The 20,340-nt window shown below is 35.7% G+C and overlaps 1 protein-coding gene across 1 annotated transcript in view; it reads left to right on the plus strand.

Moving 5' to 3' along the window:
* The first annotated feature begins 7,395 nt into the window (after positions 1-7,395).
* Positions 7,396-20,340, plus strand: part of LOC139730170 (uncharacterized) — an 84,789-nt gene continuing 71,844 nt past the window's right edge. The window contains exons 1-5 of the mRNA XM_071641065.1: positions 7,396-7,541; positions 11,176-11,241; positions 14,294-14,443; positions 18,735-18,812; positions 19,781-19,915. Of these exons, the coding sequence (XP_071497166.1) occupies positions 7,396-7,541; positions 11,176-11,241; positions 14,294-14,443; positions 18,735-18,812; positions 19,781-19,915 (575 nt within the window). The remainder of the gene's footprint in view (positions 7,542-11,175; positions 11,242-14,293; positions 14,444-18,734; positions 18,813-19,780; positions 19,916-20,340) is intronic.

Below are 20,340 nucleotides of genomic sequence, written 5' to 3' on the forward strand. Positions count from 1 at the left end.
TCCCTCGAGGAGACGACTGGTGGCTGTCCCTAGTGAGGAAACATTTTCCTGAAAGCGACCACGTTGTCTATGCAGGGGAGGGGTGATACTTGGGTGACGACTTGTTTTATTGTCGAACATTGGCGTCTTTTTTTATGTTAACGGTAGTTTTTGAGGATTTGTCTATGCTTGGTCTCTGATCTTCTTCGTTCATGGAAGATATCGTTTGAATAAACGATCTGTTGAAATCGTATCGCTAATTCGATTGTCTTGCATATTTATCTACGTGGACTCTTCAGTTCAAATAACTGTTCAAGAGGGGATGCAAGTTTTGTGTTTGTATTTAGGGTGTGCTTGTGTGTGTGTGTGTGTGTGTGTGTGTGTGTGTGTGATATTTTGTGTGTGCGTGCCAGTTTATGCTGTTGGTGACCAATGAACATGAAGAGGTTAGAGAGGGGAGACTGCACGTTATACGGAACGGTAATACGAGGCGGTCATCAGACCACGTTGCAATCAACATTCAATGATTTTTCAAGAACACAATATCGACAACATTTAGACCTTTTTGAGAACAAGATACAGTGATGCATAAATTTTCGAATAGATCTTGGGAATACACTAGTCCGCTTGATATATTGGTCAATATTCAAAAGAGCTTACCCTGCGTCATAGCTATAACAGCGTTGGTGGGGTAAGAATATCTACAGCGAATAAAATATTAATGCCAAAAAAAAAAAAAATAGAAGGATGGTATAGTATTGGTTGAGATGTAAATTCAGTTTGATTTTTGCGTGTGTGTGTGTGTGTGAGGTGCTTGGAACTGCTTTAAATGCTAAAAGAGGATACAGTTTTAAGAGAAATTCAAATAATTACTTGAAAATCGGTTTTGATATGACCGAGATATCTAAATGACATGTGAAACAGAGTGATCCTGATAAACAATAGACCCACCTTTATTGGGCTCTGTTTTTGATATCACGTTCATTACAAAAGCAATTTTCAAATGAACTCGATTCCTATTGGTATTTCACAAGATGTTTTTTTTTTCTTTCATTATCTAATACTGCTATTATTCAAATGTAGGAAACTTTAGCCCCATCTCAACCTTGACTGTACAATCCTGTTGATATTCTATACCCTGATCACTGTTCTGTCCCTTTAATGTTGAAGTACATTCTATACTGCAAAAACTAATAATTTATGGCCATGTAGGCCTATACGATCAGTGACGATAGCAACTGCAATGAATTGCGTAGAAAATATTGCTTCCCGACATCACTAAATAGATTTCTTGATGGGATCTGGTGTACGATAAGCTGCACGCCAAAATAAGACCACTGTGTATGCAACTGTAATACATGATAAAGTCTGCGTTTTGATAATTGTATGTGGCATTAACTGATCAGTGTACCTAGGCTTCTGGTTTCTAGCTCCAAGGCACACGGATGCTTTATTGATAATTCCCATTGGATTACCTGGGCACTGTTAGTCTGAATTAATGGTCTCTGGTGAAATACATGCACTTTATTACAAAAAAAGTAAGCACGTGTTTCCATGTGCTTGCATAAATATGTAAATACTAGTTGCTGTAGTGGCATTCCTCATCAATGAATAATAAAGCATTGAAACCCTGTCAAATTTCAAATTCAAACTTTATTTTCACTTTTTCTTTCCAACAGAATGTACAAGAAACAATATTATGAGTTTGACATGGGAGTAACAAAATATACATAACCAGACATGGTTAACAAAATGTTCATGTCTACATGATCAGTACAAAAAAGATACATACACTCTATATACACTCTGCGAAAAAAAAAAGTGGAGGTACCCACTCAAAAGACTAGGCTTGCATCATGTGGGTACCTCTCAGGGAAAGGGGAAATAAGGGGGTGAAAAGCTTACAACTACGAAGAGTGCGGGAAACTGGGAGAGTCGGGAATAGAGAGAAAGAAAAGCAAAATTGTGAAAAGAGGGAACAAAGAACAGGGAAAATAGGGAGGGAGAGAGAGAGAGAGGGAGAGAAAGAAAAGCCTAAATAATTTTGATGCAATCACCAAGGGCGAAAGCCCACAGAGACAATTAGCCAAGCGTCTTCGAAAGTGATACATTGTCGAGGTGCTTTCCAGGGTGTTAACCACACACTCCCATACACACCGATTGACCCCCGTGCAAAGTTAAAGTTTTGTACAGACGCTTGAAAAATATCTAATAGCAATATTGAAAAGATGAAGGTTTGAAAATATAGCACAATCTGAATCTTACAATAATTCTTGAGTTTAATTAAAGTGATTTATGTTTCCATCTTTAAATTGCCTCCAACAAAATTGTACACTATTTAGCTTCTGCTCATATCAGTTTCAGTGCTCCCTCATAGTTTTTGGACTATCAAGGATCAAGGATCAAAAGTGAGAAATATGTTTTTGGAATATCTAGTATATTCAGCTAAGCGTGCATATCTTTCTAGAAGCAATATTGTCGAAGGACCAAATGTCATGGAACCCCAAGATCATTTGAATCTTTAATATGGCGTTTTATTCGAAAAAAAAAAAGGTCCTACGCTCGCAAGCACGCGATCATACTCGAGAAGCACGACGACACCTCACGTTTCTAGAAAGTAATTAGCTTTTATAGGGGAGCAGTAAGTAAACGTTACCCAGGAAACCAGACGCCTTTTTCATGTATTATGAAGCATCACAGAGACAAAATTAGTAGGTGCAGTCTTTGTGCATTATCTAAGAGAAGACAAAGGGGAAAAATCGAGCAAACAAGGTAAGGAGTTCGTTTTTCTCTCAGCTTTCAGGGTATGCCTGTCAGTTCATTGCCTAATAAATCCAGGTGTGATAATTGATTAGCTGGAGGACTTGACGTGTATCGATAAGACAAAACACGCCCCTGGAGCTGCAGCTGCATGGTCTCTAGACTTCCAGATACAATGCAGAGGGTGAAGTTTTGCGAATAGAAGAACATGCAGTGTAGATGGGGACCGATGATCAGAAGGGGTGGTGCCATTGTGGTAATTAAGATTTTATGATTTTCGAAACGATATCAGCGCTACATCCCCATCTCACCCCCCCCCCCCTCCCCCTTCGACTTCCACGGGGGGAAAAATGTACTAGCAAAGCCTTGTCTCTCAAAGGGTAAACTTGGATATTTCGAAATGCTGGGGTGTAGCTCAAGGCTTGGCAGGGTTTCAGCTTCGTCGACGCTACACAAGATACTATGGTTCAGACAGCGTTGTTACCGACAACCAATCAGAACCGACTCCCTGGAACCTCACGAAATGTCTGGTGGACTGCAGTAGCAATTAGGTTTTATTCTAGATCTAGCGAAACTTCAGTGACTCGACTAAACTTCTGGAGTTGATGTTGTGAGGACAGCTGCTCTTCTTTGGAAGTAGAAACAAAACAAAAAACGTCTGACAAAACCGGTATGCTCCTGGGAATATGAGTTACACATGTTCCTATACGACAAGTAACTGGTAGAGGAGAGGTGGTGTTATGTCCTAGGTAAGTTTCACATTGGAGAAGCTTCTTTGTTCAAAACGTTTTAAAATCTGTTACGCATAATGTAACAATGAATATTTACAGGAAACTACCAAGATAACGCCAACAAAGAAGAAGGAATATAGGCACTTTTTTGAACACTAAAGAATAAATGAATAGTAATAACAATACTAATACTACTACTACTAATAATGATAATGAAAATTATCATAATGATAATTATGATTATACTACTACTACTACAGATAATAATAATAATAATAATGATAATGATAATAATAATATTAATAATAATAATAATGATAATGTCGCAATCATGAAAAGCAAAATCCGAATACTAAAAGGTCATAACATTATATGACTCTGCATTACAAAACCGACAAAAAGTCGCCAGAGATGGATTTTTAGTTGAGCGCAGATCATGAATAAGAAGACAAAAAGCTGGAAAATGATGTATAAAATGTTTCATAACTTAATTCAAATGGACTCCCCTAACTTCTCTAAATACTGAAAAGAAATCACACACTCTGCAAGAGTGTGAACTAAGAAAAGAGACTATAAATACAGAGTGTATTCAAACGTTTAGTCTTTTCCAAGCTGTGATAGCTATGTGATTAAAGGGACAAAACACAAGATATATACCGGAGCAACAGGAATGAAGAAATTATCAGATTAAACTGAAATTGAGCATGTTCTATCAAAATATTTTGTTGATAATTAATGCCAACTTTCGAAGCAGTAGCATTACGCTTCAAAGTTATTAGAGTTGGAAAATGAAGAGTGTGCAAAGGATTTCAAGAAGTGAAAAGGGGTCTCTGAGTCACACCTGATTATTAAACTCCCCCAAGAAGGGATGGCAGCTAAACTAGTGAAAACACACTTTTCCATTCATGATATGATTTCAAGGTAAAAACAATGTAAAACAAAGATTCCTCTTTCTTGAAAGCTTTTGCATTATACAAGGAATTAAAATCCAGCGACGTCTAGCACTGGGTAGCATGTTTACTACGTTTATTTATTAAACATACAGTAATTATGCCCTGGTTACCAATCTTTAACTTACCCACCAACCGAAATAATAGCATCAGAAGCATATCATTTATTTACGTTTAAAGGTATAACATGAATATTGCCATGCTGTGGAATTGCTGCAAAATATATTTCTGGTCGTTTTCAACCTTACGGCCCTGTGGTTCTTTCACTTTCGATGCTTTTGTGAGGGGTCTTCGAAAAGAAAATTACATCCACAAGAACATTTATATGTATAAGCGAAAGCAAAAAAAAAAAGCAATTCAAGAAAATTAACTTAGCGTTTCGATTGACATCTTACGACTTTTTCTATGACAGCAGGAATAAAAAAGTGCCAACCCCCCACAACTGAAGTCATGATGGTCGTTAAACGAAGGCTTCTCATCTCCCTCGTGTTTCTCTCACTTGCCTATTATTTTGTGGCCGGGAGAGACGGAGAGGAGTACTTCGAACATCTGTATTCTGAGTCTGGGGTCAGTTATGAATGTGAGCTGAACTTCCTTGTTTTTGAGTGTTTCGTTAAAATGATAAGTGTGTTTTCGTTTTGAATATTCCCCTTTTTTGTAATCTGTATAATTCATGCAATGGACATTAAAGAAACATAACCAAACGATATAATCCATATTTTTGTGTTTGTGTGTAATCACACGCTTACGTGTGTGTGTGTGTGTGTGAGTGTGTGTGTGTGTGTGTGTGTGTGTGCATCATTATGCTATTGATAATCTGACGAACCAGTTGTCATTGTCATTGCATTATTTCCAACTTCTTTCGGGTTTTAGGACTCACATCTTTCTATTGATACGTCTATCGTAATGAATACAGATTTTCAAAGCTTTAGAAAAACTATGATACATTGTTGTTGTTTTTTGTTTTCATGTCGATGAACAATCTCTAATAACATTACATTGCATTCCTAGTTTGTGGTTGGTTTGCCTAAGTGTTCATTTCAATTCAATCTGCTCCAGTTAAATTGAATATCATCATGTGAATTAAATTCATTTTCTTTTTTAGATGAAAATCAAAGGCCATCTAATGCGGTATCAAATTGCAGGTAAAAAAAGAAGGAACCGAGGATTTCAGGTCTTTTTTATTTAATATTTCAAAGAATGTATTTTCATTTGTCTTTACGACAATACAATCGAAAGGACGTGTGTAAAAGGAGAGGTTTTTTTTTATATATATTGCCATACAATATTAAAAGCGCGTTTTCCTCTGTATAATCGCAGTTCGCATGCGTTTATTAACAAAGAACGATAACAATGCATTTAGACGAGGCCTAGTTATAGTAAGCACTGAAGATAAACAAATCACTTACACTGATTACCTATTAAACAATATTCAGATCGAAAGACATTACTTTCGTCCTGACTGACTGAACGGTTATTTTGTTAACTACATGTACTTCCAAAACACCTTTTCAATCTTCTTGGAAATTTGGTACATTATACGCATCAGTTGCTGCTAAGTCGTCACAACCTCGAACAACAAGGTTGTCAAGAAGGATGTTGTCTGAAAGGCATGAGTAGATTCGGAATGCAGTTCATCACAAACATAATCTTAAGACGTATGATATAAAAAATTCCAAATGTAACATCGACACTTGATTTCATAAATTTGACCCGCTATAGTAGAAGGATCCGGACGTCGGGGGAGGACAATTTTCTGATAATGACATTATTATTATTTCCTTAATCTTCAATTTTCATGTCATATACTGTATGTAACACAACTCTTTACATAAAAAAAGTTATCGATGATTTTATTAGGGGAAAGTTGGGTGGTTTAGGAAATCACTATTTCGAGAAAACCCGCCTTCAAAGTTTTCCTTCCGACACAATCATGATCATGTGTCATGGAGATAAGACAAATTACAGCTCTTGACAACACTTAACAAGGTATGCTCCTAGAAACCTCCGCGATGTTCATTCAAGCTTTAGCGCCAGCGGTACACGCACGAACAGTCAGTATTAAAGCTGGATGCCATGCACGGACCAATAAGATCACTCCCTCGTTGCAAGGGGTGGAGTCTAGCTGCGGCGCGCAATCCAAATTTTTGGACCCGTTTCTGTCCCGTTGAAAGTCTGGAATTCATGGCCCAGGAGGTGATAATTTGTTGCCTCCCCTTTGATCATTATTTGAAATTTCAGAAGATGATAGACGATACATTATACCACAAAATTTTGCCTAATACAGAGATTGGGATGTTTTAACCAATGTTGACGATCTGACATCAAACTCGATTTTCTCAGCTTAGCTGTCAGCGAATTGAGGATCCTTGTGTTGTGGTGGGTCATTACATAAAATTAACAAAAGAAAATGTTCTTTATCGAAAACACCATGTCCTGTCTCTGAGAATTGTAATGGTGAAGCCCCATTGCGCATTGGGGAAAACAGAAAAGCACAGCATTTTTAAAATCTGTTTAGTTTTGTTTATATAACACCGAAGTAGATCGTTGTCATTTGACTGGTCGTTTGACATTGATCATTGGGCCCATTTTACTATGACGTCATCATCCATGTAATTGTGGCTCCAATTACCGTGCATTTTTGGATGTATGCGATTTGCTCCATCTTGGAATGCACCCATTCCAAAATAAAAATTATTGATCTATTCAACTCGGCTCCGCCTCGTTGGATGAATCATTTCATCTTTCACACCATGAAATATTCCGTCCATTGCACTCATAAACATTCATTATGTGTATGCCATCAAAAATCACATCAATGTTTTTATCGTTATCGTTCTTGCTCTATTTTATACTGTATTGTAGTGAGGAGGTATGGGGATGAATGGGTTAAGACTTCCATAGTACGTGATGGATGGTATGTTCTTTTTCGTCGTTAATTGGTATTAGCATGGAATGGTTTCTGGGACGCCGAAATGGGCTATAGCCAGCTGAGCAGCGAAGCGTGGAAGTGTGTGGGATGCCTCTGCAATAATGCAACCGGACAGGTGAATTGCTCTCGTCTTTTCGCGAAGCCGCCCTGCGTGGAACTTGAAGAGTGTTTGAAGGAATTGTACGACGTGTAAGTAGAATTGACCCTTTGGCCCGTGAGGTTAGATCATTATTGTACATGAAGATTCTTTCTTTCTCTTCTTCTTCTTCTTCTTCTTCTTCTTTTTATTCAATCACTTTGCAACACAAGCCTCTGGCTATCTTGGTGAGAAGTGGAATAATTGTCGACGATTTCATTGTACAAAGGCATTTGGCGATTTATGGATCTGTTTGGTCGGAATCGTACATTTGAGCAAAACATGTGAATTTGGGACTCGCTTGACTGAGTCAGGCACAGAAATAACAAACGAGAGAGAGGGAGACAGAGAGAATGAGAGAGAGAGAGGACATCCAAATTATTTCATATATCCATTTAAATCCATATCCTACAAGATGATCTGATGGGTGTCAGGTACCTTTTTGTCACTGCCACTGTTAAGGAACACACACATAAACACACAACACCTTTATACATAATAGTTATCCCCTAATCTAGTTATCACTCAAAACAAAGTACAGTGTACACTGTTTTTCAATTATTTCATATATATATTGACATCTCTCCCCTCGTATTCACGTAATAGATATATGCTTTGGGGTAAATTGAGATAAAATTTTGGTGTTTTTTTAACAGCATTCTGTCCTTTCCATTTTAAAGATTTATTGATCATAACAAATACAGCTGCAGCCTAAAATCTGAAACGGAGAGGATTACTAGAAATGTATCAAAAACTCTCAGCATCATCAATATGTACAAGCCCAATGTGCAATTATACTGCTTTTGAATTTGACGTGTAATAACAAGCAAGTTGGATCTTTCCTGTAAATCTGATTTTCAGATGTATACACAACCACGTACGTCTGACTCATATCTCAGGGAGCTCGTTTGCACCCCGTGTTAGAAATGTGTAAGTTCAATAATGATACTAATTATTACTGATGAAAATGTTTATGTATATCATATAGATACATTCATACAGCTCGTATCGTCATTGTTGCTGTTGTCGTTGTTTTTTTCATGATTTACCGATCTACGATGTCGTTGTGAAATAAAAAACAAACAAACACATTTATATTGGTCGTATTATCTGTGACGTTTACAATATCGAACAAAATTCTCTCTGTATTTGTTTTTGATATCTTTATATTGATAACTGATCGCCATCGTCCTTCCTCAAATAACAGTTTCTGAAAAGAATTTCTAGAAAGTGAGAGCAAATAAATGCAATCGAGTTTGGTGGTGACCTGGTGTTTGGTATGGTGTTATTTAATGATAATATTTACATTTGAATAAGGGTAAAACTCAATTGATTTCTTTGTGTTTATATCGTGTTAAGCGAAACATTAAAAAAAAACAACTCTAGACCTAATAATATCACACTATTGTGCAATTCTTATTTTTTATGATCATTGCCTACAAGAATATTTAAAGAAAGAATGAAAGGAAAACACAATTCGTATCGTGAAGCTTGTTGAACACGATTTGTAGTTGAATTCACTTTGATGTAAACATTGTTCATTTTTCCCTAGTCTAAATGAAAGAAAGTATCAATGAAACATCTCTATGCGAAGAATAGAAGTGCTAAGCTAAAAAAGAGTCGTAAGTATGAAAGACCAAAGTGAAGATTGAAAGTATCATAAGTTCATTCTACAAATGCAGACATGACACATGTTTGTAACAATAATGCGAGTAGAAAAAAAAGTGATGGTAGAAAAATTGATCTTTGTCATAAGATGTTAGAATCAACAACATTAAAGTCGCAATTGATATATTTTTCTGACTGTATTGGGTGCTTTCTTTGCTCTCTTGAGTGAGATTATCGGTTACCTGCAGTTCATTCAAGCGGATACATTTTGGAAAGCCGTGGATATGACATCATTGTAAGTGCAACACTGCTCAAATTTAAGTTGTATATCTAATATGACTGTGGTATCTGCCAGCAAATTTTGAAAATGGTATCTTTTTTTTATGCTGTCTATTTTCGGAGTCATTATCATTAGTGACATAAAAAAGACAGAAATGTCACTCAGAATACTTCAATTTTATGTTAATTTATGATTTGTCTTGTTACTTATGTCCTTTTACTAAAAAAAAAAAATGAATAAGGGTTCTTTTTCAAGAAACGTCTTAAATACTCTAGCTTTGCAAAAAGTAAGCATGTCTATTTATATTTTTAATCAACACGAAACACGCCTATCCTACTCCCTAAGCATTCTTCGTTATCCATCTGCTCAATATGTTTACTTGGAAACTTGAGATCTTGTATGGTATAGCGACATTTGAAATCACTGAAATAACTCGAGCTTCAAAGGCTATGCCTACATCTGTGACGTCATTTTTGACAGTACCTATCGACATTCATCACCTTGCCCATTTTTATGTTAACCCGTTCTATACTGAATTCTGAAATCCCCGTAGACTTAATACGCAAGCCACCAGGTTTCCTTCATGGAACGGTTTACGAGAAAAGGCTCGAGAAAGTAACAATACATTGACCAAGTAAATGATTCCAAAAAAAAAAAAAAAAAACGTTTCTACCAACGACAATATAACCCCTACTTGACTTTCATCATTGTAAACACCAACATCATCTCTGTGACCGGGCATCCTTATTCACAAAACGAACAAAAAAGACTCAAAAAAGGTGAAGGGGTTCTGCCATGTCAATCTTTAGTTTTTCATTTTTACCTGAAAGAGCTTTTCTTCTTCTACATTATCCTTAAGTTTCGGATCATAGAATGAACGGGAAAGTGTGTTTCAGCAATTTTTCTACAACCCTTTATTTGTAGAATAGTGTGATCAGGTATGTCTTCAGAGGTCCCTTTTGGTATCCTTTGCTCACTCTTCACTTTCAACTCTAATGACTTTTGAATGGATAAGACTACTGATTTGAAAGTTGGCATTACTCAAGGACAGAATGTGTTAAAACAGCATGGTCAATCTCAGCTCAATCTGATAATCGCTTCATTATTGTTGCTCCAGTGGTTTACATCCTGTCTCTGTCCCATTTACCCCAGCTAGCACAGCTTGGTAAAGATTAAGCGCTTGAATAGACTTTATACTTCATAGCCTCTTTTCTCAGATCACACTTTCCAGAGTGTGTTCTGTTTTCCCATTATTTAGATAGTTTATGAGGGTCCATCTGAATGAGTTATACATCATTCTAGATCTTAATAGAGTCTGTTGTTTTAGAATCTGTCCTTAACTAAAAAGTCATGTCTGGAGACTTTCTGTTAGTTTTGTGATGCATAGTCACATCTTTAATCCCAACATAGCTATATTTGGTTTGATGTCTGCGAAATTCTTTTTCTGTTATTGGTTTTCAAATGATTGTTTTTTATGTGTGTTTGGAAGCTGCGTAGTGTAAGGGTTTTGAGGCTAGTATCCTGGCGGAAAAAACGAAATATGATATCTATAAAATATTTTTTGTAAAGAAAAGCGTTTTGGAGTTACTTCTTTTTGAAAGACAGCACGAATTTCGTATGAAATTAAAACTAAATTATCGGTGTTTTTTTAATTTTTTGTGTTTTTATGTTGTGTGTTTTATATTGTACTGTATTGTGTTTTTTGTTTATGGTGATTATCATTATCATTAATATCATTTGTTTTGTTTATTACTGTTTTTATTTGTATTTTTTGCTTGTTTGTTTGTTTTTTCCACCAGGTCGATTGTGCATACAGACATAGACTCCTTACCAGATGTTTCGCGGTGTACAAGCCTGACTTCGCTGTAAGTGGTAACGTCTGGTAACACTTCTTACACTCAGAGCAGAGCATGATTAGTCTATGGCATGCCAAGTTTTAAGACCATGATAGAGATTTCAGTGAATTTCGTTGCACCTCTCATAATGCCATTATTTCATTATTTATCCGTTTATGTCATGTCCTCTTTCTGTCTATTGCTAGCCTACCGAAAATCTATTAAGTTTTAATCGCATTGATTTTTCGTAATCGCATTGATTCTTTCTTCTTTTTTTTTCCAGACATGACTTTGTATTTTGCCGGTATAGATGTATAATTTTGTATTTGTTAACTATTATCTGCCATGTAAAGTCGAATACATGCCTAAGTTATATTGTCTGATTCATTTCGTGTTATGTTTGCCGAAAAGAAAGAAATAGTGAAATAAAATGAAATGAAATCAAATGAAATGAAAAAAAAAATGTGTATAACCACTGTAGTGTGTCTGCTTATGTATACATACAATTTGTATACTTGATTTCGAATATCGTGAAGATCTACGTAGTATCTGACAACTAATTATAATGATGTTACCTCACTTTTGATTATTCACTTATTCTTTTACATAGAGTTGCCCTTTGTAAGGACTCAAAGGGATGTGTAGGATCATTTCTCGCTTATGGGTGGGGAAGGGCAAAAAAAAATGTATCGGTGCACACGAACATGAAATGTTATCCTTGTTTTGTTAAAACATAAACAAACTATTACAGACTGCCGAATACATATATAAATATATATATATATATATATATATATATATATATACATTTGGAAACATCATTGAAGTCACTGATGAATTATCTTCCAATTAGACTGATAGATGTGTGTTGATAATAATATAGCTAAAATTTAAGCAACAGGAATTCATATAACAAAATGAATATAAATTAAGAGTAAGGTTGTGTTAACAATCCGTAATCATTCCACATTAAAATTTGTAAGATATCACAGCACTAAGCGTTCGGAGGTTTATGAATCTTTTCCTTCATATTATTCCGATTTTCTAAGTGATTTATCAAATAACAGAATCCGACTGTTATTGGAGTCCAAGCACTCAGCTTTCCCTTCTTCGTTAAAGATGCTGTAAGTAAAAAGCCACACGGGTAATGCATGTATTTTTGTTTGTATTATTGCTTCATGAGAAAAGGGAAAAAAAGAAGTATGCCATGTCATTTCACTGACAGCGTGTTTTTTTTTTTTAAACATCACTATTGAAAAGAATACTATTGTGGGTTATGCCCTTTATGAAAATCCAATTAAGACATTGTAAGCTCATTGCATGCTTGATGCATTTCTTTATAGATCTTGAAAATAAGTAGGTAACGTTGTAAACAATGTTAATGCTTACTACCCGATGATGCCCTGCACTTCCCCTGTTGATAATGACAATTTGACTCTCATTGACCATGAGTTCACCTTTTCCTTTCTTAAAGATGTCCAAGTTTCGCTGTAATGTGCATTTGTATGTATACAGATCTGATGTTGTCATGAAACGGGTTTGCATTCTATTTTTCTTTTGTCTTTCTCTCGGTGATTCGTTGCATTCAACAAATCCTCCAATATTCGTTAAGCCGTTCCGTACGGGAACCTGGTGGTCTGTGTATTAATTCTATGGGGATTTCAGAATTCAGTATGGAACAGGTTAATTGGCTAAATGTTTTTATTCCGTATGCAGTAACCTGGCTGTAAACAACATTGACTGGTTGCCAAGGGATTTCTTCGCCGGATCCAACATAGAATATCTGTAAGTGTGAGGGGCACTGCATTGATGCTGCGTATTTCAGGAAACGATTAAGACATGACAATTATTGCCTGTTATTACATTGGATTTTATCGATGTACAAAAAACAAACAAACAACAACAACAATGCGTACGCTCGTCAACGTAAGAGAAAGCAATTATTTCCCCACATAAAATAAAGTTTGAATCAAAACCAGTGTTCTGGTTTAGACACACCCCACACAAAACATTATGAAAAAATGGGCTTTAGAATCTCTGCAATTTGATTGATCAATTATCATGCACCGACTTTTACTGATCCCACTGAGCCATGCTTTCGGTAAAATCCGAACGCACGGTCCTGTTTCCGGTAAAATCCAAACGCGAGGGTCAACCCTTGCATAGTGCTGTAGTTGTAGTGCTTAAGGGGGGGGGGGGGGGGAGGGGGACGTGAATTTCAGGAAATGCAGGCTTGTTTTCACAAAACGTTTCTCGTGGGTCGGTGATAATTGACTGCTCTCGCTTAATTTCGTTGTTCCTTGGTTTAAACAATTCTACACTGTAAAAACATCGGTGTTAGATTTAACACCGCGGGTGTTAAATCTAACACCGATCAAACTTCGATAAAGGACCACACCCACAGGTGTTACAAATGCACTGTGATGGTGTTGAAAAGTGTTCACCTGACACTTCGTGGTGTTAATTTGACACTGTACCTGGTGTTATTTTGACACTGAACTGGTGTTAATTCAAAATGACACCACACGGTGTTGATTTGATATATGTTGGTGTTAACATCAATGGTTTAACACCTGTCCAGCTTCAATGAGAGACCACATCAGCTGGTGTTACTTTGGTGTAAATTTATTTTCACATTTTTTTTCAAAAATCTAGTATTTTAATGTACAATTCTTGATCGTCTTGTTTAAATTAAAAATCAACAAGAAGTGCAGTTACTAAGAAACTCTTCAAAAAACAGTTTAAATTTTGTAAATGACACCCGGGGGTGTTAATAATTCAACACCATAAATGAGCACCGAAAATTTAACACCAGCTCGGTGTTCACTATTTAACACCGGACTTTTTGCAGTGTAACGTTAAACTCGCGCATCCATTCTCCCAAATATAGTCTGTCCTGTGCATTAATTGAATAACAGCTACATTGCATCAAAACGACACAACTGAACCGATTTGACAATCAACCTGGATGAATCCAACATAATCAAGATAATATGCCAGTCTTAACTCTAAAGGGTAACTGAACTGAGAAACACAAACGAAGAGTGTTTACTTCCTTTCTTCTTCTTCTTTTCGTGAACAGTGGTCTCAGTCAGAACAACATCAAGGCGTTTCCATCAGATTCCCTCACAATGATGGCCAGACTGTTCTATCTTGGGCTTGATTCGAACCATATCTCCATGGTAACGAGACGTAACGTCAAGGCCTTGGCTCCCAGCCGACTGCAACATCTGTAAAACATTTTTTACTTATCTTTACCCTTACGTACTTCCACATAGATATACAAACACACAGACAAAGACACAGACAGACAGACAGACAGACACACACACACAATATATATATATATATATATATATATATATATATATATATATATACATACATATATATATATATATATATATATATATATATATAATTCCTATCTAAAATATCCGAGTTATAAAACATGAAAAAGGAGAAAAAGTCTGATTTGTTTTTCACATGCTTTGAAGTATTTTCGTGCTATGACTCTGTGCCACAGAAATGTGTTCGCGTGTACACTGATTTAAAAAAATAACAACAACTAACATTTATCGTGATTTGTAACAACGGTGATGTATAACACGAAAATGCTGTTTGCGTGACAAGTTACTCTGACACTTTTGGTTTGTTTTGTGTACTTTATGCCCTAACGCATAAAAATCATACTAGCCATTACTCTGGGAAATGGTTTTAGGTAGATAGCAGATGTATGTTTGTACCAACACATTGTTTATGATTAGAACAGGTTCGAAACAAACGCTTTAGAGCAAAATTAGACAAAGATAATCATGATATTAAGAAATTATTTCGTTCATCATTTCTTTGTTTCCCCTTTTAGCAATTTGAGCATGAATGACGTCTCGTACATTGCACCAAATGCACTGGGTCAGCTACCTAATCTTAAGATCCTGTAAGTATTATCCTCCGTGGAGTCTTTCGAGTCTTTGGTCTTTTCCATTGAAATGACAGCTATGCGACAATTCAAAATGTTCTAGTCTTCATTTTGAGAGTTGAGAAAATAGATTATGATAATGTTGGTGGCAATATTCAATGAAATGATTGATAGCAAGCATGTGTGTATTCCTGTTTACGTTTAATAAAAAGATTAAAGATATTTTCAGGTAAAATAATTTACCTGTGATCATCCTTAATCGTTTCCATTTTTTCTTCCTTAACTTTTTTTTTTTTTTACAATTTCTATTCAATCCATTCCAAGTATCCCAAAGTGTTAATATCTACTGAGTACCTGAACACACATAATCTATTGCTAACAAAGTATGGAAACTGCTTTAGCTTTACTTATTTAATCTTAATGAACACTTTAAGTTAGGGTTGCTAAACGGTCAGAAATACTACAATTTTCAGCGGTAAAAGGCAGATAATTTTGATATAAAGCCATCATAAATTAAAAGCAGAATGCTTTCCCTGGCATTCCTGAAATCAAAATACACAAACAAAAACGAAAACAAACATATTAAAAGCTGTCACAAACAAGTCATGCTAAAGCTGAAGGAACATTTGATCAAAATAACTTGGATAAATATTTGTTATCGCTATCAAAGTTATTTGCATTTGTTGCAGGGAACTCCAAGGGAATCAGATTTCACGAATTCCTCCGAAAACGTGTTATGAGATGCCCAATGTCTTGCATATGTAAGTAGTGTTTCTGAATTTATTTTACCCCTGCAATGTGAATTCCATTGATTTGTTCTTTCCCTGAATGATACTTATTCCAACTGAGTCAAAATGCATACAACTTATTAAAGGTTTGTGATCACATAGAGACAGCACGTGTCTATCAGGCAAAACAGAGCCACTTTCATTAAACATGAAAGCTAAACCCTCTATCCTCGGTAATTCCTCCATTAAATGTCAACCTGCATATTGTAGAAAGTGGGGCTATGAGAATAACGAACAAAGCGTTCGAATCATGTTTCAACTGCATTAGTGAATATAGTAAATGTGGCAAGTGACACAGGAATCACTTTCACTTTCTATCATGAACGTAACATCGATCAGGTAAGTGCAATACATATTGGGAATATTGTCATGATAAACGGTGAACGCTAGTAAATCCTGAACAAATATTTTCTATTCACAAATAATCCGTTCGGTAGGGGATCAACAGAAGTGGATTAAAGCTTTATTATTGTTGTTGTTGTTGTTGTTGTCGTCGCGTTACTAAAGGGGGGGGGGGTGGTGTTGTGACCAATCGATTATTGGTGATGACAAACCAAACAAACTAAAAGGCAAAGTGAAATCAAAAACAAAATCAAAACAAAATTTTGTTGTTGTTGCTTTTACAACCCTCTCTAAATGAGAAGTACATAAGATAAAAAATCAAATGCAAAAAAAAAGTCATTGGAAGGGATCTAACTCAATAACCCACAAGAAACACACATACACAAACACACATGTATACACACAAAGGAACCCCCAAGGGGGTTGATTAAACCTTCTTAGCTTGTTATGATCATATTGTTGACAACTTGAAAAAAAAATTGTGCTTGTTACTCTTACATGTCTTATTGACTTACGAGCAGTATGGAAGTAAATTAAAATCGAAATCGATTTGAACATTTATCTGCCTGTATCTTTCACTGATTCATTTTTTTTCCAAGTGATCTCAGCGGCAACAAATTGTCAAGACTAACCGGACGGTCATTTACCCACCTGCCGAAACTACTGACACTGTGAGTTTACTGAGAACAGTTAAAATTCATCTCGCTTTGTTCGTGCATATATACCACTCGTAGAGGACTGACTGATGGTATGAAAAGAAAATAACACAATAATTATTCCAGGAACGCGCACTACAAGGGAAGGCCCTACATCACTCTTTTTTTAATGAATACTATATTCATATTTGTATTTTACATATTATAATCATCCATATTTACATTGCGTGTCTAGGTAGGCGTATAAACAGAAATCATGTGAAAGACAGAAAGACAGAAAAGTATCCACAGAAAGGAAGACGGCATGTCCAGTGAAGTGCGTAATTAGCAAAAATATTTTATAAAGTGTATGTATTTTTATGATATTTGCATGTGTATTAATCCACTTGTTTTGATTTTCTTGTTTACCTTTAAAAAGGGTATTACAGTCCCAGAGGCAACACCATTCCTTGGCCGTGATCGAGTACAACGCATTTCAAAACATTGGACCAAATTTCAAATCGCTGTATGTTCAATGCCTACTAATTCCGTCTCACATGAGGTTTCGATTAGACTTGTGTTGCGTTCTTTCTGTTATACAAAAGCTTATGCAGGCCTATATCTGTATATTTTCACTTGTTCATACTCATATCACGCCTTTATTTATAATTTCAGTGAAGGTTATAGGTAAAGTATTGCCAATGAATGTGGCTAAGGGTTCGATATTATTTAGCTGAAAGAATTTTTAAAGAAAAGTTTAGAAATCTGAACTTGATGAAATATTGTCAGAAATTACTCAATGACAACCCTTCATTGATGAGCATAAAAGCAGTGCTCCAATATATATATATATATATATATATATATATATATATATTTTTTTTTTTTTTGGCTAAATGATCTGTATCAGTTTATTGTATTATGACTTTAATACATAGGAGGTGCAGTGCTATGAAGGAGTTGAGTAAGGTCCAACTTCAAAAGTTGAAAATTGTCCAAAGTTCAGCAAGTCACTGTTTTTTGTTTCTCTTGTGGAAGGTTAATTTTACCAAAGTATAATAGATCTATATTTATTTCATCATAGACATTTATATGGTTGAAAACTTGTGCACAAGCAAGCAAAACAAGCATTTAGGCCTGTAAGTACAGAAATTAGATGTTCCTATCTCTCAAAGTCTTCACCATATACATTAACACTAGTTAGACATAAAGAAGTGAAGTGGCAGTTGCTTGATTCGCGTGAATATCTATTTTAATGGTTACAGGAATCTTTGGTTTTTAGCTTATTTATGTTCAATGCAGTAGCATGATCGGGTACCTAGAAAAATATAACTCGAAGTCTTAAAGGGCGCTAATAGCATCAATCCAAATTACGTCGAAATTGTACTTCATGACTCACCAGCCGAAAGTAATTAGAAAGGCCCGAATTCACGAAGGTGGTACAAATGAAACCATGGAGCGCCAAGTGCCGCACGGAATATTCCGTTACGAAATGGTAATTTCGTCGACAAAATTATCGTTTCGTCAACGAAATTATGATTTCGTGAACGAAATGCTCATTTAGTTACAAAATGTTGTCATTTTGTTACAAAATAATCATTTCATCAACGAAATGACTGATTTCATAACGAAATATTCCATGCAACACTTGGCGCTCCATGGTTTTAGTCCATGGTTTAAACCATGGTTTCATTTGTACCACCTTCGTGAATTCGGGCCAAAGTGTATGTCCGTGATCGTTTTGTTCTTTATTATTCTCCATGACCACTGTTTTTAATTTTGCATCTCCAGCGCATATTCTAACAACTATGATTGCGTGTTTTTGAACATTTCCGATAGATTCCTCGGCAAGAACCAGCTACGCACATTTCCACACGCAGTCTTTTCAGACGGGGACTGTGCTAACCTGCGCGATCTGTGAGAACACACTTTTTTTTAGAGTTCCCTCATCGCAATTCAATTCCATTTCTGTAACCTTTCTGTGCCACTGAGTCGAATGTGCACAGATTTCAAACAAAATTCAATGGAGAAGAAACTAATATAACAATGAAAGGGTTAATCACTGTTAGGATGTATATAAAGAAAAGAACAAACAAATACAGTTGCTGTGGAACGTGTACACATTATCACATTACCGAGACGCAGATTTTTGTATGAAGTAGGTCATATCATGCGTTAACCTATGTTGCACTACATAATACCATTGTGTAACAAACCTTTACATTCATTCACTTCACTCTAATTTGCACATACTATGTTTGTCAGGTAGGGTAGTATGCAATGTTTAATTTCCTGTGTTTTTAAAGGTATAATTTACCATTTGCATATAAAAAACACAACAAATATAATACTTTAAAATAGTTCTTAAATATGAGTTATGGATAGAAGTAACTTATGTAAAACAAGTTAACCGTTATAACCAATGTAGCCTTATAGGTGTTGTTGAATATACAAAAGGTGAATAAGAGATTATAACAAAAGTATTTCTAGACTATGATCACTGCTATACGAATGGTAAATGACACTTTCCATAGTTCAAACTTTAGTCAGAAAAAGTAGGATATTGAGAAATGAGAGAGACCTCATTAGAATGAAAAAAAAAGAAGATATTGAGTGAATGAAAGCAAAAGAGGACAGACAAAGAAGAAAATAGTTCAGGGAAACAGCCAGCAGTACGTAACCTACGAATAAAAGGGGGGAGGGGAACACTCTCGAGGGTCACAGGAAATTGACTGGGGTATCGAATTTAAACAGTAACAGACTGAGGTCGAAATCATCAGTGCTGAACTGTCACATTCTTTTATGTCTTTCTGACTTTGGAAATAAGCAATCGTGATTGACAAGACGAGAATGATTTCTTTTTTATTATTTTAAATTACAAACAGGCACCTGGATAACAATATGATCACAAATCTAACGGAGTTTGACGGAGATTCCTACGTAAACATCAACGTGGAGAAAATAAACAGGCGAAAGGATAACTTTGTACCATTCGCCGGATTAGCCAACGTGACATATTTGTGAGTACGACCAAGCTGTTTAGTGTAATGGTATTGATAGCGGCCATTCGGGAAGTGTATTGTACGGTATTTATTTGCGTTCATCTTACGCTAACGGTTAAAATGTCAGCTCCCTTATGTGCAGATTCTCGACAACAATTAACCATCAATTAAAACAACTACTACAGATGAACCGTTTTGGGTCTCTAGATCTGACATCAAACATAATTTGTGATCAATATTTTCTTATTTGTCTTCCCTTAATGAGATGAAATCCTCCATTAAAATCATGCACTGTTAGGACTCGATGTTTTCCAAGGTGTTTGCATAGTTTGTTGACCTGAAAATTGTATGGAAAATGAATAAGAAAAGAATACCAATCCTGATATTATGTTAAAAGTATTGCGTTGTTATGTTTGTTTTTTATCAAGGACAGTCATTCACAA

This window comes from Diadema antillarum, unplaced genomic scaffold, assembly GCF_040938485.1.
Source record: "Diadema antillarum isolate AM-2024a unplaced genomic scaffold, OU_Dant_1.0 seq00000297_RagTag, whole genome shotgun sequence".
Lineage (NCBI taxonomy): Eukaryota > Metazoa > Echinodermata > Echinoidea > Diadematoida > Diadematidae > Diadema > Diadema antillarum.